This window comes from Oncorhynchus tshawytscha, linkage group LG33 (assembly GCF_018296145.1).
Source record: "Oncorhynchus tshawytscha isolate Ot180627B linkage group LG33, Otsh_v2.0, whole genome shotgun sequence".
NCBI classification, from domain to species: domain Eukaryota; kingdom Metazoa; phylum Chordata; class Actinopteri; order Salmoniformes; family Salmonidae; genus Oncorhynchus; species Oncorhynchus tshawytscha.
In genome coordinates, this window is record NC_056461.1 from 7,191,204 (window position 1) to 7,216,443 (window position 25,240).

The 25,240-nt window shown below is 44.6% G+C and overlaps 1 protein-coding gene across 2 annotated transcripts in view; it reads right to left on the minus strand.

Moving 5' to 3' along the window:
• Window positions 1-461: 461 nt before the first annotated feature.
• LOC112230811 (AP-3 complex subunit beta-1-like) overlaps window positions 462-25,240 on the minus strand; it is an 84,300-nt gene continuing 59,521 nt past the window's right edge. For both annotated transcript variants that reach the window (XM_042311677.1, XM_042311676.1), the window contains 5 exons: window positions 20,510-20,738; window positions 17,074-17,158; window positions 16,650-16,747; window positions 15,596-15,734; window positions 462-1,381 (listed from right to left, as the gene is read on the minus strand). In XM_042311677.1, the coding sequence (XP_042167611.1) occupies window positions 1,228-1,381; window positions 15,596-15,734; window positions 16,650-16,747; window positions 17,074-17,158; window positions 20,510-20,738 (705 nt within the window). In that variant the 3' untranslated portion in view covers window positions 462-1,227. The remainder of the gene's footprint in view (window positions 1,382-15,595; window positions 15,735-16,649; window positions 16,748-17,073; window positions 17,159-20,509; window positions 20,739-25,240) is intronic.

The following is a 25,240-nucleotide window of genomic DNA, read 5'->3' on the forward strand; positions in this document are numbered from 1 at the left end:
GGCTCAGTACCGGTACTTCTTGTATATAGTCTCGTTACTACCTGGTACTCCTGCACATTGGCTCGGTACCAGTACTTCTTGTATATAGTCTCGTTATTGTTATTTTATTGTGTTACTATTTCTTTAAAAAATATATATTTAGCAAATTTTACTTTTTAACTCTGCATTGTTGGGAAAGGGCTAGTAAGGAAGCATTTCACTGTAAAGTTGTAGTCGGTGCATGTGATAAATACAATTTTATTTGACACCGCACACAAAGCCACTACACAGTAACACTGCACCCTAATCCAACCCACAAACCACTGCACAACCCCAACACACAGCCAGTAACACTGCACTCCAAAGCACCGCAACCCAACACACACACACTCTATAAAGTAACCCTACACACGAACACACTGCACCACAACTCTACACACCAACCCAAAGCCATCAAGAATCAAGAGACAAAACACTGTTCGTTCACTTAACCATTTTAATTAACTCACCAATAGTGATACAGACGTCAATGATTGATGAACACATTTTTGGTTCCCTAAAAAAAGCTTTCTTCATTTATAAAGGCACTTCACAGGCGTTGCTCTGTTGGAAACAGTAGGGTTTGGAATGGATGAGGCACAGTAACAGTGGGATTTTTTTATATTGTCACACCAGATAGGTGGGATGAAATGTGTTGTTTTACAGAGTCAGCCATAGTAGTACGGCACCCTAGGAGCAAATCAGGGTTAAGGGCACATCAAATATTTTTCACCTTGTTGGCTTGGGGTATGACAACCAGTGGCCTTTTGGTTAGTAGCCAAACGCTCTAACCGCTAGGCTACCGCTAGGCTACCGCTAGGCTACCTTCAGCTAAAAAGAAAAGCACTATCTTGTTTATATCAATGTCATACACTATATAGCATCATGGTAGTTCATTCGTCTTGGCTTTTGGCTCTTGAAACGCTTCAGGAGGTTTCAAATTCCAATAACAGTATTTAAATAAGGCTATAAGGAATCTAGGAGTGCTTTTCTCTAAGCAATAACAGAAAAAAATGTTTCTGGAGCCGTTCTGAGATCTCCTTGCCTGCATGTAAGTGGGTGTGTGTGTGTGACAGAATGCGAGAGAGGAAGAAAATGAGAGATCGGGAGAGAGAAAGACATTGTGCATGTGTGTTTTTGGATGAATGAGATGTCATCATGGCAGCTGTGTTTTTCCTCTGTGTTGGAGGACTGGGGCCAGGGGGCGCTCTAGGCCCGGGTCAGGGCACGTTTCAGGTCTCGGAGCAGCATGGGGCCCATGACACTCTTCTCTGTGTTGATGGTGATCAGAGCTGCAGACGACTCCCTCAGCTCCACTGTCACCAGCACCACAGCTCCACTACTGGCCGTCTTACCAGCAAACCTACAGGGAACAGGAGATCGGAGACTGGGTTACAACACGGACTGGATTCCAGGACTGACTGGATAAAGGGTTACAGGGTAGCACGACCAAATAGATATATGAGAGAGGGTTACAGAACAAGAAACATGACGGACCAGATATACAGTACAAGACAGGGTAACAGGACAGACTAAAGTACACGAGAAATGGTTACAGGGATGAGTAGACACAGGGTAACATGACTGACTGGATACAAGAAAGAGAGAATTACTGAACACACATTTAGTCTAATCTGGGGCTAGTACTCCAAGTTCAGGGACCAAAGTAAAAGGCTGAATAGCTGACCTATAACTAAACTGCATGAAATTAAAAATCAATGTGGGTGCCAGCTGCCTATGCACACCGAGCCCGTCATAAATCCTCAACTAAGAAACATTCCAAAACATGACAAATCCTGCAATTACACAGCATTAGTAAGGTGTGTGAGTGAGTGGGAGAAGAGAGAGAGACAGGAGAGAGAGAGTCTATTATCCAGCTAACTAAAAAGCCATTAGGGAGGAGACACACCATTCTGTCAATCAAACACATTCACCCCTTTTTTCCCCAGTGAGAGCGTGGGGAATCTGAGACCAGAGTGTGGGCCCCTGAGGAACAGCCCCCACCCCTCCTTTCCCCTGGGAGAATTCTCAGCAGCCCAGTTTCCTAGGACACCAGCCCCGCAGACAGGGGACCAAAATAGGGTGCACATGGTGCCCATTGAGGGTGCTAACAAGAGCCAAGCAGGGGCCCTGACCCAGGGTGACCCAGCCCCTATTTAGGGTGACAGGCCTGGGCTGAGCCCCCTCTCTCCTGTTCCCTCTGGTCCTCTGGAGCCCCACGTGGCTGACAGGCTGACACCACCCAGCCATCTGCCTCCGTTTAGCACTACATCCCTGGGACAAAGACCCCCTGCGTGCCCCTGGTTAGGCCTCACAAATAACCGTTCTTAGGACTGACAACCAGCCCACAAAGACCCTCCTTCAGGCCTGATAATACCCCAGTAAAGAGCAGAGGAGAGAGGAGCCCCTCACAGCAGATCGAGCTGGAGCGGAGCCTGTAGGCAGGACCAGGGGTCACCAGCTGTCACCGTCTCCGGGTACAGATAAACGGCACGACCACCAATTAACACACACTGTGGCACGCACACACGTACACAGTAGTGTGTCTGGCTGTGCCTCTGGGGAGCGGCTAAATTACCATCAACAGAAGAGAGGGAGTTTATCAGGCAGCTCTCACAGTCCTCTCAGACTTAATTAAAATATTAGCCACTTCAACAGGATACACACTCCACTGAAAACACCACTAATCCCTCGCCCCTCTCTCCCTCACCCATCTTGCCCTCCCTCCACTCTTCCCTTTTCTCTTATTGTTAAATATGAAGTATTAGCCAAAAAGTGTGATGTAAGTTCAGCAGTTGTATAGGCCTCAATATGTAATTTTGCCAACTTTGTTATTTATCACAGGACATCACATGTAATTGCACAAACTAGTGTTTTAAAAAAAGTCCTACCTAGCCAATGTGTACTGTGCTTTAGCCTCTTTCCATGCCAGCAGCCTGAGGTGTGTGTGTGGTCCCTGTGGCTTTGTTAATGGGTTTAGGATATAAATCTATCGTTAACACTAACACTGCCCCGAGGCTGCTCTTCGAGGCTGCTCTTCGAGGCTGCTCTTCGAGGCTGCTCTCACTCTGGAGACACTGGTTGGAACACTGCAGCCCAGGGAAGACTGTTGGATTTGTCACTGGATGGGTGTGTACTTCTAAGAGAGTTTGGTTTGTGTGTGTGTGTGTGTTCTCTCTGTACAGGTCAGTTTGGTAGTGGCGGACAATTACTTGATCCATTAGTTCTGTGTTGAAGGCCTCAGGGCAGCATGCTGCCTGGTTCTGATTTCTCTCACACACACACACACACACACACACACACGACTAGAGGAGAAAAATCATAACGGGGCACACACAGTGGAGACCCGAGGAGCATCCATTTACAAACCAGACGTGACCCAACTCTTTACTTACACACACAACCACAGAGAGAGCGATCAGCGGGGGTGATGGTCTAAACCAGGTCATTGGTATGCCCGTGCTCTCTTCAGGCAGGCGTGTGTGGGGCTAAACACTGGATTAATTGCTGCGTATGAAAAGAAAATCATAACCCCTGGACTTAGAGGGGAGATTGGCATCGATCGCCAGGCTGCCGCTAAGCATCACTCTCCAATTATCTGCGTTTCTCCTCAGTGGAAAGAGCCTCACCCTGTTACCATCTGCCTCCCCTGCACCTCCATCCCTCCCTCCCTCCATTCTCCTCCACCATGCAAACACTAAGTGGGCTTCACCTTTACATTCAACCTTAGGCTGGATCCGGAAGAACAACGTTCAGTCTGCCACCCACCACAACCAACTGGCTCTGAGATAGTTCACAATTATGCCTGGTTGGATTTATATAGAGCTTTTCCAGGTGCTCAAAGCACTTTTGCATTTTGTGGATATATTGAACTTCACAAGGACAGAGCTGGGGTTGGGGAGAGAGAGTAGTCACACATACATTGTTATTGGTTATGTTCATAAATAACCATTGCTGCCACTGTTTTTAGGGGTTCACAGCTGTGAATTGTTATTTTCTTTACACGGTCAAGTAACTCATTTGGCACACAGAGAGTAGAGGCCATAAGCAATTTGGTCAGAAAGAATGGCACCGATTGGCCTACAGGGGGAGGTGTTATAACAAGCCTCACTTAAACCCTCCTATCCGTCACATCGTTTGACTTCGACTTAAAAAACTTTGTATGTTGGTGTCTTTTCTCATGCTGAACGAACTTGCCTCAAGGACCCATCAGGTCTTCCAGGATAGATTTTCCTCCATCTTGGACATTTTTGAGAACATTTGGAAAAACGTCTCATGAACCATAAGTCCAAATAACACAAATTTGATATGTAGGCCCGTGGTATGTCTCTTAACTTCGAGATAAGCTAAGGTATTGATTATTGATCAACCAGGAAATCAGATTTCACATTTCCATTAAAATCCTTTGTAAAGCCCCTAAACAATGTTCTATCAACTTGAACCATACATTTGGCAATGATACCTTTAAAAAAAACAAAATGAAGGTAACTAAACAATTCACTGTTTAGACTATAATGTTAATGCTTAAAATAATCCTAAAAACATTTTTCTACTCATAGACGAAGTCAGATTCACTCCAAAACGTGGTATTTTGACTCATCACAACGCATTCAAAGATGGTCCCACGATACCAGCAGATGCATATTAGCCATATGAAAAAATGTGCTTAATATACAAAAATCCATATTCTCATGAACCATAGGTCCAAAATGACAGAAAAATTGTCTTCGTTTGAGAAAAATTAAGAGATTGGTCAAGATGGCCAAATTACTGACAAATAAAAATATAATTTTCCCACGTCCAGTTAATTAATCCACTCCACAGTCTAGCAACTTGAAACTTATCATCACTATAATGAACCACAACAAATTTGGTATTGACATAAGACAAGGAAACTATTAAGAGACTCATTCTCTACATCTGTAATGCTCAAAATCATCTTCTCCTCATAAATATCAGATTCACTCCAGATTTTGGATTTAGAGACTCATTTCATTAGTCTTTAAAAGGGAGACTTCGGGATTTTGGCAGAGAGGCCCGTTATCTACTTCCCCAGAGTCAGATGATCTTGTGGATGCCATCTTTAGCCCTCTGTGTCTAGTATAAAAAGGAAGTCCGAGGCGGTTTCGCGAGCCGATGCTAACTAGCATTAGCGCAATGACGACGTCTACGGGTATCTGCTAGCCTGCAGATACCCATAGACATGCTAGCAGATACACTACATGACCAAAGGTATGGGGACACCTGCTTGTTGAACATCTCATTACAAAATCATGGGCATTCAAATCAAATGTATTTATAAAACCCCTTTTAACATCAGCAGATGCCAAAGTTCTATACAGAAACCCTGCCATAAACCCCAAACAATGCAGATGTAGAAGAACAGTGGCTAGGAAAAACTCCTTAGAAAGGAACCTAGGTAGAAACCTAGAGAGGAACCAGGCTCCTAGGGGTGGAGATAGCACATGACCATTAAGGCCAGATTATTCTTGAAGATGTTTAAACGTTCATAGAGACCAGCAGGGTCTTTCAGAGGTCAAGACAGGAGGCGCAAAAGAAAGGGACTCAAAAACCGCAGGTCAGGGACAAGGTAGCACGTCCGATGAACAGGTCAAGGTTCCATAGCCAGAGTAAATATGAAGTTGGTCACCCCTTTGTCACTATAATAGCATCCACTCTTCTGGGAAGACTTTCCACTAGCTATTGGAAAATTGTTGAGGGGACTTGCTTCCATTCAGCCACAAGAGCATTAGTGAGGTTGGGCACTGATGTAGGAAGATTAGGCCTGGCTCAGTCAGCATTCCAATTCATCCCAAAGGTGTTTGATGGGGTTGAGGTCAGGGCTCTTTGCAGGCCTGTCAAGTTCTTTCACACTGTTTGGACCTCATTGTGCACGGGGGCATTGTCATGCTGAAACAGGAATGGCCTTCCCCAAACTGTTGCCACAAAGTTGGAAGCACAGAAACATTTAGAATGTCATTGTTATGCTGTAGCGTTAAGTTTCCCCTTCACTGGAACTAAAGGGCCCGAACTATGAAAAACAGCCCCAGACGCTTGGCATTACGCCTTGTGATCTTCGGCTTGTGTGCGGCTGCTTGGCCATGGAAACCCATTTCATGAAGCTCCCGACAAACAGTTCTTGTGCCGATTTTGCTTCCAGAGGCAGTTTGGAACTTGGTAGTGAGTGTTGCAACTGAGGACAGACAATTTTTAGCGAGCTACGCGCTTCAGCGGTCCCGTTCTGGGTGCTTGTCTGGCCTACCACTTCGCAGCAGAGCCGTTGTTGCTCCTAGACGTTTCCATTTCACAATAACAGCACTTACAGTTGACCGGGGCAGCTCTAGCAGGGCAGAAATTTGACAAACTGACTTGTTGGAAAGGTGGCATCCTATAATGGTGCCATGTTGAAAGTCACTGAGCTCTTCAGTTTGGCCATTCTATTACCAATTGTCTACGGAGATCGCATGGCTGTATGCTAAATTGTATACACCTGTCAGCAACGGGTGTGATTGAAATAAACAAATCCACTAATTTGAAGGGGTGTCCACATACTTTTGTCTATATAGTGTACCCATAGACTTCCAGTCATTGCGCTAACACTAGTAAGCAATTGCTCTAGTTACCAATTTCCTTCAAACTGCACGCATAGACAAAAAACAGTATCCATCCTCATTGCCAAAATCCCATAGTATCCCTTAATGGGTTAGATATATATATTTTTTCATGCAGCATTCAAATATGGCCTGTACCTATAGATTTCGCATATAGACTCAATGAATTAGCCTCTAAAAAGAACTTGAGAATCATTAGTTGCCGCATTTAAAAAAACGGCCACGCTACACCAGACCAGGGCTATAAGAACTGAACCAAAGGACATGGGGCCATGAAATTTGGTACGTCTTTAGAAGCTGTGCGAATATAAAAGTCTCCGTAACCTTAGATTGGCACCAGTGGCATAACATATTCACACCCTATAAGAAATGAACCATAATGTGTGCTATTCTCACCTCGTCGCCTCTGGACAAATTGCCTTGAGAAATTCTGGAGAATCCCAATTGCCTTAACTAAAGGGTGTATACACTTGTTATGTATTTCAATTTGCACATCACAATCAATACAATTCCTAAACCTTACCAAAATCACGTCACACAGGTGACTACATGACGGACACGCTCAAATGCACAAGGAGTCAAGAACAAGTGTTAAAAGAAGAATTCTAAAACCACAAAATCATATTCAAAACATATATGGTACGTAGATTTAAATGAATCTCGAATGAGTTTATTTGATGAAAGTCCCATAATTCAAAGATGACCGCAACACAGTGGCTTTGGAAAGTATTCAGAAATCTTCCCCTTTTCCACTGTGACAGCCTTATTCTATAATGGATTAAATAGTCCCCACCCAATCAATCTACACACAATTCCTCATAATGACAATGCAAAAACAGGTTTTTAGACATTTTTGCAAATGTTAAATATATTTAAAAAAAAATGATAACACTTACATAAGTATTCAGACCCTTTACTCAGTAGTTTGTTGAAGCACCTTTGGCAGCGATTACAGCCTCGAGTCTTCTTGGGTATGACGCTACAAGCTTGGCACACCTGTATTTGGGGAGTTTCTCCCATTCTTCTCTGCAGATCCTCTCGAGCTCTGTCAGGTTGGATGGGGAGCGTCGCTGCACAGCTATTTTCAGAGCTCTCCAAAGATGTTCGATCGGGTTCAAGTCCGGGCTCTGGCTGGGCCACTAAAAGGACATTGAGGCTTGTTCCGATGCCACTCCTGCGTTGTCTTGCCTGTGTGCTTAGGAGCGATGTTCTGTTGGAAGGTGAATCTTCGATCCAGTCTGAGATCCTGAGCAGGTTTTCATCAAGGATCTCTGAACCTTGCTCCATTCAGCTTTCCCTCAATCCTGACTCGTGCCCCAGTCCCTGCTACTGAAAAACATCCCCACAGCATGATTCTGCCGCCACAATGCTTCACCGTGTGGAACCTGGTGCCAGGTTTCCTCCAGATGTGAAGCTTGGCGTTAAGGCCAAAGAGTTCAATCTTGGTTTCTTCAGACCAGAAAATCTTGTTTCGCATGGTCTGAGTCCGTAGGTGCCTTTTGGCAAACTCCAAGCGGGCCGTCATGTGCCTTTTACTGAGGAGTGGCCACTCTACCATAAAGGCCTGATTGGTGGAGTGCTCCAGAGATGGTTGTCCTTCTCGAAGGTTCTCCCATCTCCACAGAGGAACTATGGAGCTCTGTCAGAATGACCATCGGGTTCTTGGTCACTGACCAAGGCCCTTCTCCAATGATTTCTCTGTTTGTCTGGGCAGCCAGCTCTAGGAAGAGTCTTGGTGGTTCCAAACCTCTTCCAATTAAGAATGGAGGCCACTATGTTCTTGGGGACCTTCAATGCTGCAGAAATGTTTTAGTACCCTTCCCCAGATCTGTGCCGACACAATCCTGTCCCGGAGCTCTACAGACAATCCCTTCGACCTCATGTCTTGGTTTTTGCTAAGACAACTATGGGACCTTTCTATAGACAGGTGTGTGCCTTTCCAAATCATGTCCAATCAATTGAATTTACCACAGGTGGACTCCAATCAAGTTGTAGAAACATTAAAGTTGATCAATGGAAACAGGATGCACCTGAGCTCAATTTCAAGTCTCATAGCAAAGGGTCTGAATACTTATGTAAATAAGGTATTTCCGAATTAAAAAAAATATATTAATACATTCGCAAAAATGATTTAATCAATTTTAGAATGAGGCTGCAAAGTAACAATTTGGAAAAGGGTAAGGGGTCTGAATATTTTCCGAATGCACTGTATACCAATACAGAAAATATTTCACAAATCTTAACCTAAACCATTCGTCAAATTTACCCCAGAATTGGTATATAATCGCAACACTTTAAGAACGATTACCTGCATCAGACCTACAGACCAAACTTAACTGGCATCATCCTTGTGGTATTGAGAGATAAACACGGTAATGCTTCCACTGGTTGCACTTTAAGGACGATAGTTCCTACATGATCGTGCCTGCTTTGTTATCCAAATTACATTTGTTTTCCCCTTTGTCATCCTGTGAACCCCGTTCATTGCAGCTCACAGCTATACTTATTTGGTTGCACATTCAGCAATAAAGTTCAAACCCAACACAAATTGGAAGCCGCAGAATAATAAAACTAATATTATGACGCAGGGAAAGCTCTTTAGACTGCAAATTGTTGGTATTATCAAATAACGATGACAGTTCTGATTATTTAAATAATGGAATAACATATTGAACATCCTCATTCATTTCATTTAATAGGACAAAACATTTATTTGTATTTAACACCGTATATATCAGTCATCACCAAATGGAAACAAAAAACTGGATATATGAATCGATTATATTGAAGCAAAGCGAAAACATAGCTTACAATTCCAAAGGTGCACTTTTAAAAATGAAGGTCTCTAACCAACCAAAGCATTCAAATACAATCAAATTTGCTTTCAAACGGAGTGAAAAATAGAGCAGATTTATTCTATTCCTCCTGTTTAGACACAAACAAGAACAGCTTTTTCTACATTTGCTTTTCTGCTTGATGTATTGCCAGCCTCCTTTCCAGCAATCAATTGGGCTGTGTTGAAGTGGTTAGGGTTTCCTCGGTTACAACAGGGCTGCACCCTGCTGGTGATTAACGGGACTACATGTCTGAGAGGTAGATGTGTGTGAACCTGAGATATGCAGTAAAGCACCACAAAATAATATAAAATGGTATCACATGATACCATTTTCAAATCATTATTTCTAAACATTGACCCCCAGGCATGGATGTGCTGGTGCCCAGGCCAGAGAGGCCTGTCCCTGGGGAGAGGTGGTGAGGAGAGGGGGTCCTAGTGGAGGTCACCTCCATCATAGTAATATTAATGCAAAGTGACCTCCACAATGAGCTCTCAGCGTGTGTATCCACTCATATCGATCCCTCTCATTCCTACTGTGTGTGTTTGTAAGCATTAGTCTGTGGGTCTGTGTCTGTGAGCACTAGTAGTTGTGCAGCATCGACATAACCCCACCTATGAGATACAACCTTCCATTTGGGATTTTCAGATCTGAAAGAAACCGTAGATGGCTCCATCTAACCTTACAGTATATACCGGACTCCTTCAGCTCTGCAGACACAGAAGGGGAGGCTCTTCGGTAGGCTTTGGTGGTATCCAGATTTTCACATTGTCATTCCATCCTCCTCTCATACAGAAATTTATGGTATTACCGGCATAGCACACAAGGGGGCACTAGAAACGCTAGAAAATCTCATTAGGACTAACAGAATGCTATCCAAATCAGCACAAACGAATAGCAAAATCACAGATGCTGTTAGCTAAAGAATTTGAAAAGCTCATAAAGTTATACAAGCATAGCTGGTAGCTACCAAATAAAATGTCCGGTGAGTGTGGGCATTTACAAGAAAAAGTGAATGAGAGAAATTCTGCAAATGAACAAAGTAGTGATGTATGCTTTTCTGAAGGAAGGGCAACATGTGTACACAGAGAACAGAGGAGAAAAAACAACAACCTCTAGTTGTAAGCACAGGGGAAAAAATGACAACCTCTAGTTGGAAGCACAGGGGAAAAAATGACAACCTCTAGTTGGAAGCACAGGGGAAAAAATGACAACCTCTAGTTGGAAGCACAGGGGAAAAAATGACAACCTAAACAGAGCTCTTTGACTTCTGGCAGAAAACCATAAGATATCTGATGGCAAATATTTAGTAGTGACTTGCATACAAGTGTAACTTGTGCTGCACAACAGAGACTTGCCGATAGAGATTCAAGTTCCTCGGCGTACACATTAGAGGTCGATCGATTACGATTTTTCAACGCCAATACTGATTATTGGAGGACCAAAGAAAGCAGATACCGATTAAAAATCGGCCAATTTTTGAATAATGACAATTACAACAATACTGAATGAACACTTATTTTAACTTAATATAATACACCAATAAAATCTATTTAGTCTGAAATAAATAATGAAACATGCCTAATTTGGTTTAAATAATGCCAAAACAAAGTGTTGGAGAAGTAAAAGTGCAATATGTAAGAAAGCAAACGTTTCAGTTCCTTGCTCAGAACATGAGAACATATGAAAGCTGGTGGTTCCTTTTAACATGAGACTTCAATATTCCAAGGTAAGAAGTTTTAGGTTGTAGTTAATATAGTATTTATAGGACTATTTCTCTCTATACCATTTGTATTTCATATACCTTTTACTATTGGATGTTCTTATAGGCACTATAGTATTGTCAGTGTAACAGTATAGCTTCCGTCCCTCTCCTCGCCCCTACCTGGGCTCGAACCAGGAACACATCGACAACAGCCACACTCGAAGCAGCGTTACCCATCACTCCACAAAAGCCGCGGCCCTTGCAGAGCAAGTGGAATAACTACTCCAAGTCTCAGAATGAGTGACATTTGAAACGCTATTAGCGCGCACCCAGCTAACCATTTCACATCGGTTACACCAGCCATTAGGCTGATAGGCTTGAAGTTATAAACAGCGCTGTGCTTGCGAAGAGCTGCTGACAAAATGCATGAAAGTGCTGTTTGAATGAATGCTTACGAGCCTGCTGCTGTCTACCATCGCTCAGTCAGACTGCTCTATCAAATCATAGACTTAATTATAACATAACACACAGAAATACGAGCCGTTGGTCATTAATATGGTCGAATCCGGAAACTATCATCTCGAAAACAAAACGTTTATTATTTCAGTGAAATACGGAACCGTTCGGTATTTTATCTAACGGGTGGCATCCCTAAGTTTAAATATTCTTGTTACACTACACAACCTTCAATGTTATGTCATAATTACGTAAAATTCTGGCAAATTAGTTCGCAATGAGCCAGGCTGCCCAAACTGTTGCATATACCATGACTCTGCGAGCAATGAACGCAAGAGAAATGACACTATTTCACCTGGTTAATATTGCCTGCTAACCTAGATTTCTTTTAGCTAAATATGCAGGTTTAAAAATATATACTTCTGTGTATTGATTTTAAGAAAGGCATTGGTGTTTATGGTTAGGTACAGCTTTTTTCCGCTAATGTGCTTTTGTTAAATCATCCCCCAGCGTTGCATCGATTATATGCAATGCAGGACACGCTAGATAAACTAGTAATATCATCAACCATGTGTAGTTAAAACTAGTGATTATGATTGATTGATTGTTTGTTTTTTATAAGATAGGTTTAATGCTAGCTAGCAACTTACCTTGGCTTACTGCATTCGCGTAACAGTTAACTGTAAGGTTGCAAGATTGGATCCCCCGAGTTGACAAGGTGAAAATCTGTCTTTCTGCCCCTGAACAAGGCAGTTAACCCACCGTTCCTAGGCCGTCATTGAAAATAAGAATGTGTTCTTAACTGACTTGCCTAGTTAAAAGGTATCATTTTTTAAAATATATATATATATATAATTTATTTAAAAAAATAAATAATTGGCGTCCAAAAATACTGATTTCCGATTGTTATGAAAACTTGAAAATCGGCCATTCCAATTAATCGGTCGACCTCTAGTACACATCACTGACAAACTAAAATGATCCACCCACACAGACAGTGTGGTGAAGAAGGCTGAATATATTTGTCTTGGCACCTAAAACCCTCAATCTTACAGATGCACAATTGAGAGCATCCCGTCGAGCTGTATCACTGCCTGGTACGGCAACCGCACTGCCCGAAGCCGCAGGGCTCTCCAGAGGGTGGTGCGGACTGCCCAACGCATCACCGGGGGCAAACTATCTGTCCTCCAGGATACCGACAGCACCCGATGTCACAGGAATGCCAAAAAGATCATCAAGGACAACAACCACCCAAGCCACTGCCTGTTCACCCCACTAAGATCCAGAAGACGATGTCAGTGCAGAAAAGCTGGGACCGAGAGACTGAAAAACAGCCATCACTAGCACATTAGAAGCAGCTGCCCTATATACAGTTGAAGTCGGAAGTTTAAATACACCTTAGCCAAATACACCTTAGCTAAATACATTTAAACTCACTTTTTCACAATCCCTGACATTTAATTCTAGTAAAAAAATCCCTGTTTTAGGTCAGTTAGGATCACCACTTTATTTTAAGAAAATGAAATGGTAGAATAGAGAACATAATTTACTTCAGCTTTTATTTATATCACATTCCCAGTGGGTCAGAAGTTTACATACACTCAAATTAGTATTTGGTAGCACTGCCTTTAAATTGTTTAACTTGGGTCAAATGTTTTGGGTAGCGTTCCACAAGCTTCCCACAAAAAGTTGGGTGAATCTTAACCCATTCCTCCTGACAGAGCTGGTGTAACTGAGTCAGCTTTGTAAGCCTCCTTGCTCATACACGCTTTTTCAGTTCTGCCCACAAATGTTCTATAGGATTGAGGTCAGGGCTTTGTGATGGCCACTCCAATACATTGACTTTGTTGTCCTTAAAGCCATTTTCCACAACTTTGGAAGTATGCTTGGGGTCATTGTCCATTTGGAAGACCCATTTGCGACCAAGCTTTAACTTCCTGACTGATGTCTTGAGAAGTTGCTTCAATATATCCACATCATTTTCCTCCTCAGGATGCCAACTATTTTGTGAAATGCACCAGTTCCTCCTGCAGCAAAGCATCCCACAACATCATGCTGCTACCCCCGTGCTTCACGGTTGGGATGGTGTTCTTCGGCTTGCAAGCCTCCCTCTTTTTCCTCCAAACATAATGATGGTCATTATCGGGTTCAAGTCTGGGCTCTGGATTGGCCACTCAAGGACATTGAGACTTTTCATCAAGGTTCTCTCTGTACTTTGCTCCAGTCAGCTTTCCCTCAATCCCGACTAGTCTCCCAGCTTGCTCAGTTTAGCCGGGCAGCCAGCTCTAGGAAGAGTTGTGGTGGTTCCAAACTTCTTCCATTTAAGAATGATGGAGGCCACTGTGTTCTTGGGCAAATTCAATGCTGCAGAAATGTTTTGGTACCATTCCCTAATACTGTCTCTCGGAGCTCTCCAGACAATTCCTTCGACCTCATGGCTTGGTTTTTGCTCTGACATGCACCGTCAACTGTGGGACCTTTCTATAGACAGGTGTGTGCCTTTCCAAATCAAGTCCAATAAATTGAATTTAACACAGATGGACTCCAAGTTGTAGAAACATCGATGTTAAATGGAAACACCTGAGCTCAATTTCAAGTCTCATAGCAAAGGGTCTGAATACTTAAGGTATTGCTGTTTTAAAAAATTTTTTTTTACTCCTTTTTCATGATATCCAATTGGTAGTTACAGTCTTGTCCCATCACTGCAACTCCAGTACGGACTCGGGAGAGGCGAAGGTCGAGAGCCGTGCGTCCTCTGAAACACAACCCTGCCAAGCCGCACTGCTTCTTGAGACACTGCTCGCTTAACCCGAAAGCCAGCCACACCAACATTTTTAAAGGTTATGCATGCCAACATATTATCCCAGAATTAAGAGTTGGCAAAGTGGTCGTGTCAGGTGAAAATGATATAAAACGGTTTACCATCGCAACATTTGGATGTACATTCACAATCAAGCTGGCGATGCCTCATCGGGATTGGTTATTCCCCATCATTTGCAACAGTGTCAATTAGCACCATAGACTATTTCGATCAGAGGAAGAAGCATATAGATGCTCCTTGTATCTTTGGTTGTCACCTTTCCATTGCGATACCTCAAACTGTCGTGATGACCAGCTGAGATACTTTTAGGAGGTGATTTGACTCCTGGCTCAGTTTGTCGGAACCGTTTGTCGGAACCCAATTCTGAGCTGGGATGATTTTTTTTGTCTTAAAAAACAACAGGTGAACAGGAATTCCTAGGAACTTTTGAGACCCTTTGTGGATACAGGCCCAGGTCATCATTGTGAGACCAGAAGAGAGCGTGTCATCATTAAGGGACGGTGAGGAGAGTGCAGCCTCCTCACCAGTCATCAGCCAGCCAGGAGACAGAGATTGATAGTCTAGAGTCATTTGTCCTATTGGTTATTCTAAATGAAGTATGGGGTTATTGGAGACAGGCCTCTCCCACCGGCTAACATTGATTTCCACTGATTCTCCTCTCCTCCCAGCTCCCTGTAACCTTGTGCTTTGTGTCTCCTATCATCTCCCTCCCACTCTCCCTCACCTTTTCTACCCCCCTCTATTTTTCCATCCCCTTCTCTTCTTTTTCTTCCTCTCTCGCACGCTCTTATTCATCCTCTCCCGCATTCCCCTCCCTGTTACTCATCCTCTCGCTCGAACAGAAAGAGACGGGGGAGACAAAGGAAAGGAGGGAGAGAGACGGACATCCAGGATAGAGAGACAGACAGGGAGGTAAAGATAAAGTGAAAGAGGGACAGAGTGGGAGACAGAGGGAAAGATAAAAGGAGAGACAGGAAGAGGGACAGAGAGGAAGTGAAAGAGACATAAGGAAACAGAGAGCGAGAGAAAGAGCCAGAGGGAGGGGTAATTATCCGTCAGGTGTGTGGGTGTGCGTGACGGAGGAGGAAGCTCATTAGCACACCATGTGTACACCAATTACACAACAAGCCTTCACACGCACACATCTCACCTGTGGATGTTGTCTTGACCGGATGGAACCACTCCCAGGTTGGCCACGGTTGCCACCTGTCTGCTGATTGGTTGGCGGGTCGTGTTCTCTGCTGCCATGGTGATGGTTGCCGAGCTCTCGTTCATGCCCAGCAGTTTCCCTGATTGGGTGGGAAACAGAAACAAGTGAAATGATGCACTCGCATCACATCGAGGAGGTTGCGCTGCAGGTGCGCGCAAGAAGAATCCTCACTAACTAACTGTTCACAACACACACAGCCAGTCTGATTGTGACAAAAGACAGGAAATGAACCTAGTTCTGAAGAGCTTGACTGTGAAGGAGACGAAGAAAGAAAGTGCACTTTTGGACAACACAAGAGCTCCCAACACTCCAAAAAGAGCATTTAATGAGGACTGGGGGAGGGAGGGATGGAGTTCAGAGTGAGTGGGGTGGTGGGGGCACAAGTTAGCCAAGGGAAAACACCCCATTCAGGTCGAAATAACAACAAATCTGTTTCTAAAGACCACCTGAAGAGAAGTAAAGTGGTTTGGTTGAAATAATCATCTTTAAAAAGCGAAAGGTGGGTTAATTCTAGCAGTTCGGTCTCCTATCCTCTTCCCTCTGATTGCTATGAATAGGACTATAGTGAATGAAGATTCGTTAATGAATTAACAAGACGAGGAAGGCATTTAGCAGGCACTTAAGAGTGCTGCATTCTCTCAATGCCTCTTATATTCACAGGAGAGTGAGGTGTGTGTGTGTGTGTGTGTGTGTAAAAGATATTCAACCACTCTTGGGAGGCGAATCAAAGTTGAATGTTTCTTATTGATTCAATTGATAGAAAGCCTCCATAGAAAGCAGTCCAGTCATTATTGGCCCCACTTACGAAGCCATTACCTACACACTACATATGTTGCTGCTTGGACTAAGGCACACATCTTTCACAGTGAGTAATCCTAAACACCCGTGATTGGTCATGGTGACGATAATGCAGCTAATGTTCTGTCTGATTGTGTAAGATAATGATTTGGATATTTATTTATTTTTCACGATTTAACAGCGTATGATAACTTACCTTGCTCCTTGCGGAAGTCCTGTTCGGTCATGGTGGCGGGTAGGAAGAGTTCTCCTACGGCAGGCTGGATGGACACACTGAACTGGTCCTCCTTCGTACTGATGGACAAACAGGACGACAGACCAACAAGCCCCTCGTTGAAATTAGTGGTGTGTGTGTGTGTGTACAGCTGCGTGCGTGTTTTCTCCATCTCCGTTGTGATTGTCATGCAAAACACACTGGGCGATTGGCATTTTAGGAAAGATTGATTTGCTCGGTCCCAAACAGGTTCTCTGATCAACCTATTGATCAGCGAGCAGAGATAAGAAAATGAGGAGAGGTTCCTTCTACAGCTGAAAGAAAAGCAGGAGAGGAAAGAGGAAGACGAGGCTATAGCTGTTTCAGCCTCACTGTCTAAAAACGACTCGACGCCAGAGTATCTTACCACAGCTGGAAGTTGGCTGCTTGTGTTGAGTCATTGAAGTCGACGCCCAAAGACACAGTCACCGAGGCCTCTGGCAGCAGACACTCTGAGAACGGAGAGAAGGAAGGAGAGGAGGATGAAAAGAGAGGAGTGAGTGACAAGGGCAGAGGACGAAGAGAGGGAAAGGGAGAGGTCATTAGAGTGGAACAGACAGGCATGCAGACGCCACTTGTGTTTTCTACTTCACAAAGCAAGGCCACCACGTGTGACAAATCTATCCTTCAATCTCATCCTCCACAACGAGACGAAAGACAGAACACAAAAATATGAAGGAGCAGCATATTTCCAAAACAACAGGGTTGTCAAAGAGAATGTCAGGGTCTAAAGAGGAGAGCGAGAAATAGTGAAAGAGGGGGGAGATGGATATGTATAAAGGAGGAAGAGAGATTGGGGATGAGAGATCTGAGAGACCGAGGGGAGAGAGAAAGACATGAAGCAGAGAGAGACCGAGGTGGGGGCGAGACGAAGCAGAGAGAGATCTGAGAGACCGAGGGGAGGGGGAGACGAAGCAGAGAGAGATCTGAGAGACCGAGGGGAGAGAGAAAGACATGAAGCAGAGAGAGAGAGAAAGACATGAAGCAGAGAGAGATCTGAGAGACCGAGGGGAGGGGGGGGGCGAGACGAAGCAGAGAGAGATCTGAGAGGCCGAGGTGGGGGGAGACGAAGCAGAGAGATCTGAGAGGCCGAGGGGGGAGACGAAGCAGAGAGAGATCTGAGAGACCGAGGGGAGAGAGAAAGACATGAAGCAGAGAGAGAGAGAGAAAGACATGAAGCAGAGAGAGATCTGAGAGACCGAGGGGTGAGAGAAAGAGGGAGTCATAGGCCAAGAGGAGAGAGAAGGATCCTCCACGGTCTCCTGAGCAACCAAGTGTTTCTCTGTGTCTCTGCAGAGCGGAACTCTGTCACACAGAGGAGAGGACCCTGGACACCAGAGCCATCATACACTCTCCTTCTCTCCACTCTTCTCCAAGCTGCTTTCTATCCCTCCATCACCATCTTCCCATTGGTCTCACTCTCTCCCTCTCCATTTGAGTTTTAAGAGAAACGTGGACTTTACTCCAGTAGATGCTGACATATAGAAGAGACAGATCTATTGTAACACATTGTGGGCTATGCTGCTGTAGGAATAGCCAAGCGCTCGTCTGTAACATGTCTTTATGAGGTTAAATACACTGTGGGGTAAAGTAAGTTATTCTGTCTGCATTCACTTTCTCCTGCTCAATATGAAAAGCAACTCCACTCTCACGCACACCCACACTCTAAGCTCAATCGATCCCAATTACCCAGTGTTTGGCTGCCGGAGTTCCTTCAATGCCCAATCAATCCACAGCCAATTGATGCTTTTAACGCGCTTGAGCGCACACCTTTTCATCTTGGCCCCCCCCCTTTCTTTTGTTTTTCTTTAATGTCTGGGCTCAGAGGGGTGTGTGTGTGTGTGTTATGAATGAAGACACACTATATCGACAAAACTGTAGAGACACCCCTTCAAATTAGTGGATTTGTCCATTTCAGCCACACCCGTTGCTGCTGACAGGTGTATAAAATTGAGCGTACAGACATGCAATCTCCATAGACAAACATTGGAAGTAGAATGACCTCACTGAAGAGCTCAGAGACTTTCAGTGTTGCACCGTCATAATACGCCACTATTCCAACAAGTCAGTTTGTCAAATTTCTGCCCTGCTAGAGCTGCCCCGGTCAACTGTACGCACTTTAATTGTGAAGTGGAAACGTCTACGAACAACAACAACGGCTCAGTGGTAGGCCACACAAGTTCACAGAACGGGACCGCTGAGTGCTGAAGCGCGTTAAAAATAGTCTGTCCTCGGTTGCAACACTCACTACCAAGTTCCAAACTGCCTCCGGAAGCAACGTCAGCACAAGAACTGTTCGTCGGGAGCTTCATGAAATGGGTTTCCATGGCCAAGCAGCCAGACACAAGCATAAGATCACCAGGCAAGCATCGGCTGGAGTGGTGTAAAGCTCACCGCCATTTCGCTATGGAGCAGTGGAAACGTGTTCTCTGTGATGAATCACGCTGCACCATCTGGCAATCTGATGGACGAATCTGGGTTTGGCGGATGCCAGGAGAACACCACCTTCAAGAATGCACGGTTCCAACTTCAGTTTGGTTGACGATGAAAAATGGTTTGAGGCTGTTCTTCATGGTTCGGGCCCCTTAGTTCCATTGATGGGAAATCTTAACGCTACAGCATACAATGACTTTCTAGACAATTCTGTGCTGCCAACCTTGTGGCAACTGTTTTGGGAAGGCCCTTCCCTGTTTCAGCATGACAATGCCCCCGTGCACAAAGAGAGGTCCATACACTGAGCGCTGTGTCCATACACAGAGACCTACACTGAGCGCTGACCTCAACCCCATCAAACACATTTGGGAAGAATCGGTACTCTGTGAGGCAGGCTTAATCGCCCAACATAAGTTCCCGACCTCACTAATGCTCTTGTGGCTGAATGGAAGCAAGTCCCCACAGCAATGTTCCAACATCTAGTGGAAAGTCTTCCCAGAAGAGTGGAGGCTGTTATAGCGGCAAAGGGGGGACCAACTCCATATTAATGCCATTGATTTTGGAATATGTTCGACGAGCAGGAATCCACATACACTACATGACAAAAAGGATCTAACCTATAGTATAGAAGCAGTGAATTACCAAAGCATTTATCCAACATTGAAGGTGCACAAGAACACAGTGGCCTCCGTCATTCTTAAATGGAAGAAATTTGGAACCACCAAGACCACCAAAGCATCATGCTGTGGGGATGTTTTTCAGCAGCAGGGACTGGGAGACTAGTCAGGATCGAGGGAAAGATTAACAGATCAAAGTACAGAGAGATCCTTGATGAAAACCTGCTCCAGAGCTCTCAGGACCTCAGACTTGGGCGAAGGTTCACCTTCCAACGGGACAACAGCCCTAAACACACAGCCAAGACAATGCAGGAGTGGCTTCAGGACAAGTCTCTGAATATCTTTGAGTGGCCCAGCAGGCCAAGTCAAGGGGTCTGAATACTTTCTGAATGCACTCTTATGTTATCTAAGAAGTGTATAATGTTATCTAACCCACCTCCAGTATTGAAGCAGTGTATAATGTTATCTAACCCACCTCCAGTATTGAAGCAGTGTATAATGTTATCTAAGCAGTGTATAATGTTATCTAACCCACCTCCAGTATTGAAGCAGTGTATAATGTTATCTAACCCACCTCCAGTATTGAAGCAGTGTATAATGTTATCTAACCCACCTCCAGTATTGAAAGTGTATAATGTTATCTAACCCACCTCCGTATAATGTTATCTAACCCACCTCCAGTGTTGAAGCAGTGTATAATGCTATCTAACCCACCTCCAGTATTGAAGCAGTGTATTATGTTATCTAACCCACCTACAGTATTGAAGCAGTGCATGTCGAGTCCTGTGGGGCCCCTGTCTCCGATGTGGATCTGTTCCAGAGGGTGGTCTGTGGTGTTGGTCAGGCTGATCTGGACTGAGACCATGGTGGGCTGGTAGAGACAGGGCTGTCTGGGGAACTGGTACTGGGCTGACAGACCTTTACCTGTCATACGGTGCAGCAGGTCATGGCGCTTCTCGGGGACAAACGCCGGGCCGCTCACCTGGAGGAGGGCGGCGGCACAGGAAAGAGGGCAGGGGGTGAGGATACAGAGAGAAAACAGAGAGCGAGACAGGCACTTGCTTTGAGACAAAACCGTGTAACCGCTCACCGGGACCACAGACAAGAGGACAGGCACTAGGAAGAAGGTATGATCTTAAAAAAAGGTTGGTTGATAACTGACCGACATGGTCTTTGTAAAAGGTACACATACAAATACTGATTTACTCTTTTCATTTGCTGGTCGATAGCGTAGGCCCAGCACTCAATATGTATTCACCATCTACAATTCAGTGGTTATGCTCTTCGATTTTGTTTCGACCGCAAAAGAACTGAGCGTTTGTTGACAACTTAAGCCTAGCTCTGTTCATTAAAACACAACCTTTCTCCCCTGAAAAGGGCCCATTCCACTGTTCTAGAAAAGCCCCATATAAACCCACTGCATTATTACTGGTATTATTCCCCAATCAGGCAGACTAGTAGTGAGTGGGCCTGATGGCAGGCTGAAGGACTGCTCAGGCTTAATGAATGGGAACAGTAGAGGCCTGCCATTCAACTCTCCATTAAACAGAGCTTTTACCTTTTCACCGGCAGAAAATGGAATTACCATAGCACAGAAAGGCAGGACAAAACACCAGGAGGACAAGACACTTTAGAGAGACATTCTTGGGTTTAAGTGGAGTGGTTTTCCTGGTCCTTTGGAGTGTTTTGCTTGTTCTGTATTTTCCCACTCCCTGCATTAGCATGGTCCCGCTCTTACTCTGTTCCTTTCATTCTTTTTCCCGGTGCATAAACCGGCTCGACTCGCCCATTTGACAGTGGCGAAGGCCTCCTCTCGACTCAAGAGGACCAACCCTACATTAGCATTGTACATGGACGTGCACCTAGGCCGACGTGTTGCAGTACAAGTCATCTACGTCACATACGAAGAGTCGGCTCGGTGGTTTCGTAACACTTTGCGTAGACACAAAACGACCCTGCATTGCAATGTCGCCATCAACAACGGCTACTTTCCAATGGAGGGTTGAAAAGTAGCATTTCGTAACATCTACCTTAAAAAGTACCCACAATGTACAGTATATAAATCCACATTGGACACATTTTCCCAATCAACCACCCACCGTTTTTAGTGGGAGGAGAAAACATGTCACCGCTGTGTATGACATAGCATTTATACCCCTCCCCCTGTACCACCCCTCATGCCAAAAGCTTTCCCAGATAGAGTGCACTGCTCTTGTTAACGTGAGAGCGCTCTCTGGCCTAAGCTAAGCACATTTGGCCACTGTTTTATGAATGTATGCAGAAGATGGGGAGAGGAGGAGGGGGTTTAGGGAGGCAGTAGATCGAGATTGAAGGGAGAGGGGCGAGGGCTCGTACCCCAGGGGTTACGGCAAAGCTGGTGTAGGCCTTGAGTCCTCGGGAGCGTCCGCGGCCCCGCGCCCAGACAGGCTGGTCCCCCGGGGTCTCCGCCTTCCAGGGAAGGTTGAACCACGACCCTGTGAAGGAAAAAGAAGGAGGGATGGAGGAGAGAGTGTGAGGAGAGAGACAGGCAAGAGGGAGAGAAGTGTGTGTGTGTGTGTGTGTGTGTGTGTGTGTGTGTGTGTGTGTGAGTGTGTGAGAGAACGGGGAGAGAGGAATGAAAGAGGGAAGTGGAGGGAAAGAGATAACATGTCATCAGCCAATCACAACATTCCTCTGCGTTTTTTTAAGCTGGCGAACAATAAACACATTTCCCAAAACACACTCCTGCATCTACTGCCGTCAAAAGTAAATCCTAAAGGACTTCCCCACGGAGCCACAATATTAATATCCCCCAGCTGCATTTACTGTCAAGCAAATTCAAAATGTGAACATTAGTATAAAGAGAATTAAACTGCGAGATTCTGACAATTACACTTTTCTACTTACCCAGAGTCAGATTAACTCGTGGATAACATTTTTATGTCTGTGTGTGCAGTATGTTCAAGCCAGTTTTGTGAACCAATGCTCACTAGCGTTAGCGCAATGACTGAAGTCTACAGGTACAGTAGCGTATGCTTCCTCTAACTGTTCATGCTGCACGCAGACATAAAAAATGGTCCCACCTTCTTGTGCTGAGCGATTTTTTGTGTATCAAACAAATAACTGACCGACTTTGGTTCAATTACTTGAATTCAATTTTTGTGTGTGAGCCCAACACGCGGTTTCTCTAGAGATATCAAATCATTCCCGAGAAATTTGAGAAATTAAGTCAAAAACGTGTGGGGCGCTGGGCTGAAGGGAGTTGTAGTTTTCATTAAGCAAATATTCAACCTAGTTCAGCACAGAAACGTGGTAAATTAACCATAATGACCACAATACATTGCGCCAGTTTTATGGTTCAGAAAGGAAGAGGCGAAGCGAGATATTTCACTCTGCCTAAATGTGTTAAAATGAATCCCTAAAGCTCCATCTCAAAGCTGTTTACCTGTCCCACCTTGGGGACAGCGGCTCGCATTGTTACGGCGTAGATGTGAGGATCTCATCATTGTTTACATCTGGCTGGCTGACTGCTACTCTCTGAGCAGAGATGACATATACACAACAGAAATATTTTATAATTTCATAGTTATTTCCTATTTTCTATTGACGTCTACCCAATGTGGACCTGATTTAACGGAATATTTTCAATGTTTGACAATTGAATGTTTACTATATTTGGCTTTGGAATTTCCATTAAAAACTCTGAAATCATTGTACTGTCATTATTTCACAATAAATTGTATATTTAAAAAAAAAATCTTGATACCGAAAACCATGATTCTTTCTTTAATAATCTAACAGAAACCCAGAAGCGACCTCAAAAGCACTAATCGCTCAGCACTACCGCCTTTTAAATAATGTGTGTGGTGCTTTATAATATATGCATGACAAAAGCCCTGAGGGGAGGGAGAGATCAACGCATCTTTTTTAGGTCAAATCCATTTCCATCTCCCCATGGACACTAAAGTCACTCTCAATTATGGTTCCCCCCACCCTTTCGAGTCAGTCTTCAAATCAGGAAGACTGTTGCAAGTTTATATAAAGTTATAAAGAGGACTGTGCCAAAGCCATTGACAGTTGATGGAGTGTTGACGCAGGAACGAAGTGATGGTCCTTCGCAGGAGTCCACCTTCATAACACCTGGCAGTTACAGACTGACTGAGGGAGGCTTGTGGTGGAGCGCAGCGTCAAGAGTGGAGTCCTGTCACAAGAGTCGAGACTAAAGGGTGTGCAGTGTGACAGGCAGGAAGGCCCGACTGGATTGAGCTCTGCTTCACGTTCGAGTCGCATACCATCGGTCTGGTATTCTTTGTCATTCTGGTAATGGTAACAACGCTAAATGCTAACAAGCTAATTTATAGAACAATAAAACGGCATTCATAAAAATTTGCAAAGCCTATGTTCCATGGATTTCCCTTCCGTACTTCTCTGCAGGTGGCAAAGTGTGTGTACCGTGTCATATCTAAACCTGTCCTCACCTGGCCAGGCTAAACCACTGAGAAAGGGGTGGGGGTGGACATCATAAGCACTCCATTTACCACTCTCATGCTCAGACGGGTGCCTCTTGCAGCTGCCTGGTTTGTGGGCCATCCCACCCCCCTCCGAGGGGTCCTGCTGGGACCAGAGGGGGCTCGAAGCCCTATGGTTACTCCATGCCCTGATGGGGTGGGGGGAGGGCAGAGAGGAAGAGGGACGGGGAGTGGGGAGGAGGGGCAGAGGAAAGAGGGGCAGGAGGAAGAGGGGGGCAGGGAGTGGGGAGGAGAGGGCAGGGAGTGATGACAATACTCCTTTCACAAATCTGACAGCAGGTCAGGAAAGATGTGTAACAGGGTGATAAAGGTTTTTTATTAAGAAGTTGGCTTTAGATTGCCTTAACTGTGAGCTGACTGAACCGCCGACCTCCCGACCTCCCTGGACAGACCACAGGATGGATCCAGTGAACCTCGCAGGCATCGGCGTCCTGAGTCGGTCCTCTTTGAACAAGGCATCCTACCGGTCTCCCATGTGTCTGAGATTCCTTTTCATTCACCTTAACAGTCTCCCATGTGTCCGAAATTCCTTTTCATACATCCTAACAGTCTCCCATGTGTAAAATTCCTTTTCATACATCCTAACAGTCTCCATTTTCATTCCTTTTCATTCTAACAGTCTCCCATGTGTCTGATTCCTTTTCATTCACCTTAACAGTCTCCCATGTGTCCGAAATTCCTTTTCATACATCTAACAGTCTCCCATGTCTATTTCATTCTACAACAGTCCTCCCATGTGTCCAGGGTAGCACTTTCTCCTATTGTCTGAAATTCCTTTTCATTCATCTAACAGTCTCCCATGTGTCTGAAATTCCTTTCATTCATCCCAGTCTCCCATGTGTCTAATTCCTTTTCATTCATCCTAACAGTCTCCCATGTGTCGAAATTCCTTTTCATACATCCTAATTAAGACAGGATTTTTACACATCCGGGCCATTTTTATGTACAGTACGAGTCAAGGTTAGCAATACGTAAC